Source organism: Emiliania huxleyi (assembly GCF_000372725.1).
Source record: "Emiliania huxleyi CCMP1516 chromosome Unknown EMIHUscaffold_20, whole genome shotgun sequence".
Classification (NCBI taxonomy): Eukaryota; Haptophyta; order Isochrysidales; family Noelaerhabdaceae; genus Emiliania; species Emiliania huxleyi.
In genome coordinates, this window is record NW_005200600.1 from 885,950 (window position 1) to 895,317 (window position 9,368).

Consider the following 9,368-nt stretch of genomic DNA (forward strand, 5'->3'; position numbering starts at 1 on the left):
TGCATTCGCCTCTGAAGCGCAAGAGAAGAGAAGAACTCTCTCTCTCTCTCTCTCTCTCTCTCTCTCTCTCTCTCTCTCTCTCTCTCTCTCTCTCTCTCTCTCTCTCTCTCTCTCTCTCTCTCTCTCTCTCTCTCTCTCTCTCTCTCTCTCTCTCTCTCTCTCTCTCTCTCTCTCTCTCTCTCTCTCTCTCTCTCTCTCTCTCTCTCTCTTGTACACTGAAGGTGTTAGATTTGTTTGGTATGCGAAAAAATCTCTCTATCTGAAGGTATGAGATCTACGACTGTATTTGCTCTGGCCTCTGCAAGTCTGCGCATGTGCATTTCATGTACATGTAGACAATAGACATAGACAGCGGGCTCTGCGAACGTCCACGGCTCTGCTCCTAGCTCTGCTCACAGCTCATAAACGTCCGAAAAGCAGCTCCGCAGTCGATGGTCTGGAGCGTAGAGGTGTCTGACCGTCATAATGACAATTCTCATATATCACACTGACCACTTGTCACACAGTCACAGAGAGTCTCCCCACACACCTCACACGACCACGAGCCACGACGGCTCATTTACACACATTAGAAAATGCTCGCAAAATACACACGGGCGGGGACACGCCGACACGCAGCTGCACACTCACAAGGGATTCAGCACACTCCACGGCTCATGTTGCACATATGTGACGCACAGTCGACCTCACCCCCCTGGCTGAATCAGTGCGCAACGCCTCCCAGCGGCCGAAACATCAGCGTGACGACGGGCCCTCTTCCGACGATGCGGTTCCCATCACCGTCGACACCGCCCTCGAAGTGATAGTACGTCTCGACGACCTTGAAGCCGTGCCGCTTGTAGAAGGGCACGCTCCTCTCGTTGCTCGCCTCGAGGTAGCACGGCAGCCCGAGCTTATCCGCGCGGCGGATGCCGGCCTGGATTAGCTTGCTACCCACGCCCTTGCTCTGCTCGCTCTGTCTCGTGCCGAGAAGCTGCAGGTGGTGCGCGGTCGGGGCGTGCTGATGGCGTCTCGTCTCAAAGGCCAGCAGCATGCCCGCCACGCAGAATGCCCTGCGCAGTCCCAACACACAGACCATCCACAAAGACATGAGGACGAAGCGACAAAGCGCGCCACAAGTCATGCCCGCGGGCTCCCATATGGCGGTGCACACCACAACGCCAGCCTCGTCGCAGATCACGTCGGTGAGCCCGTAGGAGGCGTCAAGCGCCCACGTCAGGGTCGCAAGCGTGCGGCGGCCGAGGGTTCGAAACGCCTCTTCGTTTGGCACGAGCGTGCGCAAGAGCGGATCGTGCAGGAAGGCAGACGTCAAGCTGCCGGCGTTGGAACTCGCGTCCGCTGCAGCGCGGTACGCTCGCGGCTCGCCGACTGTCATAACAGGTACGAAGAATCGCTCGGTTCGTTGCCTCCACCAACTAAGTTCGCGGTACCTGCCGGATATATGTAGGGGTGGCACATCGACGCGAAAATGCTTATGGGACTTCGTGCAACTAACTAGCCTATGCCACCGTCGGCTGACAAGCCTGTGAGGAGAGCGTCCATACAGATAGACACCTCACACGAACCCACACGTACGTGGTCTCGTCCGTGCCTTGCGCCTGTGCGGCCGGCGAGATTGCTAGATAGAGGCGGAGCGCAACATAGTTATCATGAAACATGAAACACGGGAATGTCCGTAAGCGGAGCTTCATACACTGAAAAACAGATAGATAGAAAAAATAAGCGAACTGTCGATCAACGGCCTCTCTGGCTACGGCAATAGAGGCGTGCTCCTCGCGGGGAGTTTCCTTTTCGCATCAGAACCGGCTGATGTCCCTCCCGAGGACGGCGCTCTTGAACCAAAACATCGGGATGAGCAGCATGTTGGACCAGCTCAGCTGCTTTGTCCAGCATGCTCCTATTGAGAGGAAGAAGATAGGATCACTTGTGAGCGACGCGATCGCACACAACTTCACGGACTATGCACCCCGCCACGCGACGATCGCCGCCCAGCCCGTGACGCTCGGCAGACCCAGCTCCGACTTCGAGCCGTCCATCACCCCCGCGCGCGAGCCGAGGCTCGCGAGTGAGCCGGGCTCGACGTAGCGGAATGCGGGCGTCGGCGTGAAGAGGTAGTCGAGGAAGAAGGCGAGGCTCACGGGCGACGCGGCCGGTCGCACCGGCCCGGGGGGCGGCAAGTCGGCGTCGGTGCTCGGGTCGAAGGCGCAGTAGTGCTGGTTGAAGCAGTGGGTCAGGTAGGCCGCCTGCTGTTCCGCCACGCTGGCCGTGGGCGGCAGCTGCGCCCCCTCCACACCCGCGCAATCGCCGATCGCGAAGACGCGCCCTCTCGTGCCGGGTACTCGCAGGCTGCTGTCGGTGAGGAGGCGCTGCGAACCGTCCTGCTCACGCCACTACCTGTGAAGAGGCGCCATTCACGCAGACCAACGAGGACACTCCTAGCTCCTGCTTGGGGAGCGCGTCGAGCCGCTCGACGAACCTGACTAGCGCGAGGCCCGCCGACCACACCATCGCGCCGAAGGGGAGGGTGCCTCCGTCGCTGAGGCGTGCGTGCGTCGTGTGGTTGCCCTCGCGGTCGTCGCCGTGCCACACCTCGGACGTGGCAGTGGTTAAGTCCGCATAGCAGCAAGGACACTCATAACCATCGCGTGCCGCTGCGCACCTCGGTGACGGAGGTCGCGGTTCGCATCTCCACGCCGCGCGCGACAAGGTGCCCGCGATAGTACTCGGCGAGCGCCGCGTCGAAGGGGCCGAGGATGCGCGGCCCCGCCTCCACCAGCGTGACCTTCGCCTGCTTCGCCTCCTCGGGGTACCACTTTGCCACGTCATCGCGCAAAAAGTCGGAGAGCGCGGACGTGAACTCGCACGAGGTCGGTCCCGCGCCGACGACGACAAAGGAGAGCAGCCGTGCGCGCTCTGCGTCGGTTAGGGTCGGGTTGGCTGCTCGCTCGATGCACTCGATGATGCGGTTGCGGATCTGGCGCGCGTGGTGGAGGTGCTTGAGGAAGAAGACCTCTTCGCCCTCGCGCTCGGCCACGCCGGGCGTGTTGAAGGTGTTCGTCTTGTTTCCGCAGGCCACGACAAGGTAGTCGAAGGACACGTCGAAGGAGCGCCCCGTGAAGATGCCCTCGCAGCTCACATACTGCTTTTCGAGGTCCAGCGTCCTCGCCTTGGCCTGGTAATACTCGAAGCAAGCCAGGGATGGTCCGGATAGGCTCCTGAATGGCTCGGAACTCGAGCGTTCCGACGGCGGTCGAGGGAAGGAGCGGGGTGAGAGAGAGATAGTGGTGCGCTGGAGAGATCAAGCGGACATCGTACTTGTCCTTGTCGAGTCCGCGAGCGAGCTTGGCGCCGCCCCAGCCGCTTCCAAGGATGAGGACGCGTGGCCGAGTGGTCGAAGCGGAAGTGCCGGCCGCGCCACGGAAGTGCCGGCCGAGACCGAGCGGCCCGAGCTGCCTGACCCGAAGCATAGAGTCCTGTCTACAAAACGACACAGACATCGACCAACCAGACGCCGAGCAAGCAAGATGCGCAGCGATCAGGGGTGCCGTACGTGCTTTTACGTGAACACACACAGCATGGCTCTTAAAAATCTTGCGCCACATCCTAACCTAGAACCGAAAAACCACTAGGCCCGATAGGGCGCAAAGTGCCATCCATGGATGGTGAGTGAGTGTGGTAGGCAGGCGCCGCCGCCGCCGGCCCAGCGTACTCGTACGTAACGCGCTCTCCATCAATCATACGAGCGAGTAACTGTGTCGATATCTCGTTCGTCCGTCCGTACCTAACGAATGCGCCCGCACTGTCTCTCTCACACACACCCTCACTGCCGTCCAATACAGTCGTGAATGGACGTGACTGTCTCTGTGCGATTTCGGGCCCGGGGTTGTGCGTTTATGTGAACCCGGATCCTGAACCCTCTGCCGCTCCCAGCCGCGCTCGCCGAGCCTCCGCCGCCTCCACCTCCGCCTTCAATCTCAATGTCCCACCCCCCTGCGCGCGGGCCTTCTAGGCCCGCGGGTAGTCTCCCCCCATCCCCAGGGCCTCCAGGGCTCGCACCTCAACCTCTCACAGACCAGCGCAAAGCGCCAGGGGCGTATTTCTTGTCAATCGCCGATCGGCGATAGGCCGAGCCGAAGGCGTCACGCGAGGCATGATCGTGAGAGGCCAGGCGTGTCGCGGACTCCGGGCGGCGGGCTCAGCGTGCCGTCGCGCGTTGTCGACGCCAAGCTTCGCGCCGGCGGGCTCCCTCGCCTGGCCGAAAAAGCCGCGAGTGCTCATCCTCGGCAGCGGGTGAGGAAGCCAAAGCCGAGAGTAGCACTGTGGAGGTGGTGGCCCGCGCTTCGTGCTCGGTCGAGTGCGTGATGCCGCATCTCCTCTCTGCTACAGGTGGGGCGGGAACAAGGTTGCACGCAACCTCGACGGCAACAAGTTTGACGTCCGGCTCGTGTCTCCATCAAACCACTTCCTCTTCACGTCCTTCCTGCCCGCGACCGCCGTCGGCGCCGTTCCTCCAGCGATGCGTGGTGCAAAAGCGCCGACCCACCCTCACTCGCCGCGCACCGCGACCCATAGGCACGCTCGAGTTTCGAGCAGTGCAGGCACTCCGCATGCCGCCGCCACAACCACTCCCACCATCCCACCACCTGCGCCACCAGTCGCCGTTAGCTGTCGCACCGTCGGCGTTGCGCCATCCTACTCTGACACTCTACTGTCAGCCCCCCTCCCCCCCACCCCCCTTCCCCTCCTCGCGGCTCTTAACTGCGCGGCACACCATAAGCGCACGCATGCACACATCGCAACTGCTACGTGCGTGAGCACACTGAACGCTGTGGGGCCTCTGTCTTCAGACGTAGAGATGCGGGGCGTTGCTTACCCTCGCGCTCGGCCCGCCTCCGTAGGAGCCCGTCCGCACCAACCCGAACCTGTCGCAGTACTACCAGGCGCGCGCCCTCTCCACCTCTCCACCGCCACGCCTCCCAGCTCTCACTGCGGCCGCTGCTGCCGCGCGGAGCACGCAGCCGCCTCTCTCCCTGCCGCTCAGCTCTCGTTTTCTAGCGCCCTTGTGACCTCGCGCCGCTCTCCCTCAAGTCGGCGCCTCGCACCTCTGCCCCTCTGCCCGACCCCAGAGCTGCGCTAGCCCCGCAGGCAAAGGCCACGCGGCTCTACCCTAAGGAGAAGAAGGTGGTGTGCACCGACATCTTCAAGGAGAAAGAGTGCGTAACCCCCCACCCCTCTCCTCCCCGAACAAGCCCTTTCCCACGCACCCACCCCGCGCTTGCCCTTGCCCTCCCCACGCTTGCCCTTGCCCCCTCTGCTGCCCTTCCCTCGCTGCCCCCGTCCTCCCTCCCCACACACCCACTAGATGCCTGGCACGTTCGAGCTCGAGTACTCATGAATGACTAATTCGAATGACTAGGTTCGAGCTCGAGTACGACTTTCTGATCATCGCCGCCGGCTGCAAGACGAACACTTTCCGCACGCCCGGCGTGGACGAGCGCGAGGGCATCGAGGTCTTCTTCCTCAAGCACCTCTACCACGCCCGCCAGATCCGCTCCCGCATGCTCGAGTGCTTCGAGCGCGCTGCGATGCCGGCGAGAGTCAAGCCGGGCGAGGTGCCGACCGCAGAGTCCGCCGCCAAGCGCCAGGAGGAGATCGACCGGCTGCTCAGCTTTGTGGTCGTCGGCGGCGGCCCGACCAATTGCGAGTTTGCGACGGAGCTCAAGGACTTCTTGACCAAGGACGTGGCGCGCTGGTACCCAGACCTCGTCGACCGCGTCAAGGTGCCCGCCCAGCCTGCCCGAGAGGACCCGAGAGTGATAACAGTCCTCGCCGCGCGCGTCACCTCTCGCGCCCTCGCCTTAACCAACGGGGCCTACGACGACCCGAGATGAGACGAGATGACCCGAGATGACCCGAGATGACCCGAGATGGACCCGAGACGTCAGGTGACCATTGTCGAGGCGGGGCCAAAGATCTTGGGCATGTTCTCGGAGCACCTCATCGAGTACTACCTCGCAGGGCTGCAGCGCAAGGAGGTCGACGTGCGCGTCAACACCCTGCTTGCCAAGGTGGAGATCCGCACGGCGAGCCTCTAGATGCAGGATCTAGGGCCCGAAAAGACGCGCGCCGTCATTATCTCGTCGCACCCTGGCCTGAAGAGTAGCGATCGTATTTCCGCACCGAGCCTGCTGCAAGACTCCCGCCCGCTGCTCTCCTACGCCAGGACGTCGACACGACCTGCGGCGGCGACTTCACCGTCGCCCACCTCAAGAACCCGGACGGCTCGATGGAGGAGCGGCCACTCGGCAGGCTGTGTCGGCCATGTCCAGGACACGTCCATGACACGTCCGGGACATGTCCTCAGGTGCTCCCCTTCGGCATGATGGTCTGGTCGGCCGGCCTCGCGCCCGTCAAGTTCCTCACTGAGAACAACAACTTCGAGAAGGGCATGATGGGGCGCATCAAGGTCGGCGACGTCGTGCGCGTGCCAGGGTCACTTGGATCATCTCGTCTCATCTCGGGTGATCTCGGGTAGGTCGACGACTATCTGCGCGTGCCTGACACGGGCGGCTGCGTGTATGCCATCGGCGACTGCGCCGTCACCCCCGAGCCTCTGCCGCCCATCGCCTCTTCCGCCGAGCAGCAGGGGCAGTACTTGGCTGATTGCTTCAACACGTACTACTACAAGCCCGAATTCCAATCCTCGAGCGACGAGGACCTCCCTCTCCCTGGCCGGGCGCCCTAGATGCCGAAGACTCACCCCTGCAGCCCCGCGCTCGAAATTCCATCCCTTCGCAGTCCGTCTCCCGCTGCTCGTGTCGTCACGCTCCGAAACGCATCGCACTGCATCGCCACTCCTGACTTGTCGGGTGAAACTACGCGTAGAAAATTTCACAGTTGGGTACTACGCTAGGCCCGGTGCCTGCGCCGGTGGGGCTGCCCTTCCCCCGCTTCATGTACCCCAACTCGGCCAAGTTCAGCTACATCAACGTCGGCGGCATGGTCAGCATGGGCTTTGGCGACGGGATTGTGGACATGTCAAGAGCGGACGTGCCCGGCTTCGAGTTTGGCGACCGCGTGTACAAGCCGTCGATGCGCGGCTATTTCGCGATGGCGGCGTGGCGCGGCGGCTACCTGCTGAAGCAGCTCTCGTACAGGAATATGATGCTCATCCCAATGTACTGGTTCAAGTCGATCATCTTTGGCCGCGACATCTCCAACGGCTACTAGCGGCAGCCCGGGCCCTGGAGACGTGTGTGTGTATCCGGACGTGACCCTGAATTGTGCGCACACTGAGAAATGTCGCGCTCTCGTCGCCGTCGATCAATCTCTCTTGTAGCTTGTACTTGACTTGGTGTTCTTGGATCTTGCCGATGGCCATGTGCCGATGGCGCCTCCCTGTAAAACACGGCGACAGATATCTCGGCACGAATAAATGCGCGTCTCTCTCTTCACCTGAGCAGCACACGAGGAAAAAGAGGTCAACGAAAACAACTCTCTCTCTCACCGACACACACAGGAAAAAGAGTTCAAGTTAAACTACAAGAAGGAAAAATCACACCGCGACCGAGGTTTCAATATTCCGCGGCTCAAACACGCGATAGGCCCGCCGCCCCGCGCGCTCTCGTGCCTCGTTGCGCGCGTCCACCCCCTCCCCAAACGCGAGCAGCTCAGCTGTCAGGGTCCGCCACATGCCCTTGGCCTCCTCCGCCTCGAAGAGGAAGGTGTAGTCGTCGACGATGCTGTGCGGCACAGGCCGTGCGGGGCAGTGGGGGGGGGGGGGCAAGGAGCGAGGGGAGGGGGGGCGGGGGCGTGGAGGGGGGGAAGCTAGTTAGCGTTGGCAGGTCGGGGCAGAGCGCAGGAAGCAAGAGGATGGGGCGGGGGCGGCGCACCGCGGGTTCGCGTTTCCTGTCGCCGCCATGATGGATGCGCGGGCGAGGGACTGGCGCGGCGTGCCGCAGAGCTCGCCCTCACGCCACGCGAATGGGGCGAAGCACGGGTCCTCCACCTCGCCCGCCACCTGGCCGACGTGTCCATGCAGCGCCGACACGTGGTGCGCGAACGTCGCAATCACGTCCGCGAGCGAGCCGCACGAGAGGGGCGGGAGGTCTCCTCGCGGGAGTAGGCTGGCGAGGCGGCTGTACCACGCCGCCACCAGCGGATCGTCGCAGCGCACCTCCGCGCCGATGTACCGCTCGACGAAGCGGCGCAGGATGGCATAGTACTCTGCCCCGTCCTCGTCGTAGGGCAGGGCCAGCGTGTCCACCCCGCGCGCACGCCTGGAGCCGGGCACGGGTGTGGCGGTGAGCTCGGGTAATCTCGGGCGATTGCTGGCGATCGTTTGGTGGTCTCGGGTGACCTCGGGTCACATCTTCTAGTCTTGAGTGATCTCGGCACGCCTGGCTTCGGGCACGGTGGCAAAGGCCAGCGCGTCGGAGGCGTTCCCCGCGGCGAAGACTGCACGGAAGCCGTCCCGCGTGAGCGCCGTGGCGCGAGGCAGCAGCGACTCCTCCGCGAGGAGCATCACCGCGGCGTTGTAGTTGACGGCGGCGGTGGCGTGGACGAAGGGCGACAGCAGGCGGCGGAGCGGGTGTGCCGTCGGCAGCACCTCGAGGCTCGACAGCGAGAGCGAGTTGCCCCAGGTGAGGTGCGTTCCTTGCAGGTGGTCGACCGCCGTCACCACGGCGAAGAGCGTGCCTCGGAAGGCGAGCTTGGCGTGGAGCCAGCCGTCGGACCAGGCGGAGCAGAGGTGGCGGTCGCCCAGGAAGCGGTGCGAGGTGGTGCAGCTGCGGCCGGTGCCGAGCGCGCCACTGGGAGTGTAGACCCGCCCGCCTCGCACGATGGCGACCACGCGGCCGCGCTCGTCGAAGTACCCATCGGCGCCGAGGCGAGCGAAGCCCTCCTCCACCTCCGCCGCCGCCGCCCAGCCGAGAGGGACGGCGTAGTAGGCACCGGCGGGCGCATCCTCGCCGGCTGGGCCTGTGCGGGCGGCGAGACGGAGAACTCGGTCGGGCGGGGGTGGCGGGATGCGTGTAAGGAGCCGGGGGGGGGGGGGGGGGAAGCCTGGCCGTGGCCAAGGAAATTTCTCCGCAGTGTCCCGCCTGGCCGAATTCGGTCAACCTTCACCACGCGGGGGTGGCCGCCCCCCTCGAAAACTAACGCCTCGAGCGCCCCGTCAAAATAGCGGTACCCAAAGTACGCCTCCGCCGGGTGCTCTCCCGGAGCCCAGCCGGGGCCGCCGAAGCCCATCCGCTCGCTGCCCCACGGGGAAATGTTGCGGAAGGCTGGCCACCCAAACGGGCCGAGGCCCCCCTGGATCACCTGGATAGGGTCCCCACCAGGGAGCCAGTCCCCCTTCCCCCCGGGGC

The 9,368-nt window shown here is 63.8% G+C and overlaps 4 protein-coding genes across 4 annotated transcripts in view; 1 reads left to right on the forward strand and 3 right to left on the reverse strand.

The window, feature by feature from the left end:
• Positions 1-703: 703 nt before the first annotated feature.
• Positions 704-1,375, reverse strand: EMIHUDRAFT_204049 (hypothetical protein; the record flags this gene model as incomplete). Its single annotated transcript, XM_005781766.1, has 1 exon — positions 704-1,375. The coding sequence occupies one exon, from the start codon at positions 1,373-1,375 to the stop codon at positions 704-706; it is 672 nt and encodes a 223-aa protein (XP_005781823.1).
• Positions 1,376-1,687: 312 nt separating this feature from the next.
• Positions 1,688-3,738, reverse strand: EMIHUDRAFT_449901 (hypothetical protein; the record flags this gene model as incomplete). Its single annotated transcript, XM_005781767.1, has 7 exons — positions 1,688-1,727; positions 1,804-1,897; positions 1,967-2,378; positions 2,422-2,589; positions 2,660-3,172; positions 3,309-3,473; positions 3,616-3,738. 7 exons carry the CDS (start codon positions 3,736-3,738, stop codon positions 1,688-1,690), a joined length of 1,515 nt encoding a protein of 504 aa, XP_005781824.1.
• A 386-nt stretch (positions 3,739-4,124) lies between these two features.
• Positions 4,125-7,417, forward strand: EMIHUDRAFT_463050 (hypothetical protein). The gene is made up of 10 exons (XM_005781768.1): positions 4,125-4,290; positions 4,387-4,499; positions 4,573-4,598; positions 4,899-4,940; positions 5,146-5,213; positions 5,417-5,780; positions 5,946-6,068; positions 6,365-6,466; positions 6,536-6,731; positions 6,914-7,417. Exons 1-10 carry the CDS (start codon positions 4,151-4,153, stop codon positions 7,228-7,230), a joined length of 1,491 nt encoding a protein of 496 aa, XP_005781825.1. The 5' UTR covers positions 4,125-4,150; the 3' UTR covers positions 7,231-7,417.
• A 414-nt stretch (positions 7,418-7,831) lies between these two features.
• The window catches only part of EMIHUDRAFT_463051 (hypothetical protein), a gene marked incomplete at its 3' end in the record, with an annotated part of 3,162 nt that continues 1,625 nt past the window's right edge, over positions 7,832-9,368 (reverse strand). Inside the window, exons 3-4 of the mRNA XM_005781769.1 lie at positions 8,414-8,979; positions 7,832-8,236 (exon numbers count right to left, since the gene is read on the reverse strand). Of these exons, the coding sequence (XP_005781826.1) occupies positions 7,832-8,236; positions 8,414-8,979 (971 nt within the window). The remainder of the gene's footprint in view (positions 8,237-8,413; positions 8,980-9,368) is intronic.

Coding starts and splice junctions, on each gene's coding strand:
- EMIHUDRAFT_463050 (XM_005781768.1), top strand. CDS start 4,151: ATGATCGTGAGAGGCCAGGCGTGTCGCGGACTCCGGGCGGCGGGCTCA. Junction 4,500..4,572: donor CCTGCCCGCGACCGCCGTCG/GCGCCGTTCCTC, acceptor CGCGACCCATAG/GCACGCTCGAGTTTCGAGCA. Junction 4,599..4,898: donor TCGAGTTTCGAGCAGTGCAG/GCACTCCGCATG, acceptor CCGCCTCCGTAG/GAGCCCGTCCGCACCAACCC.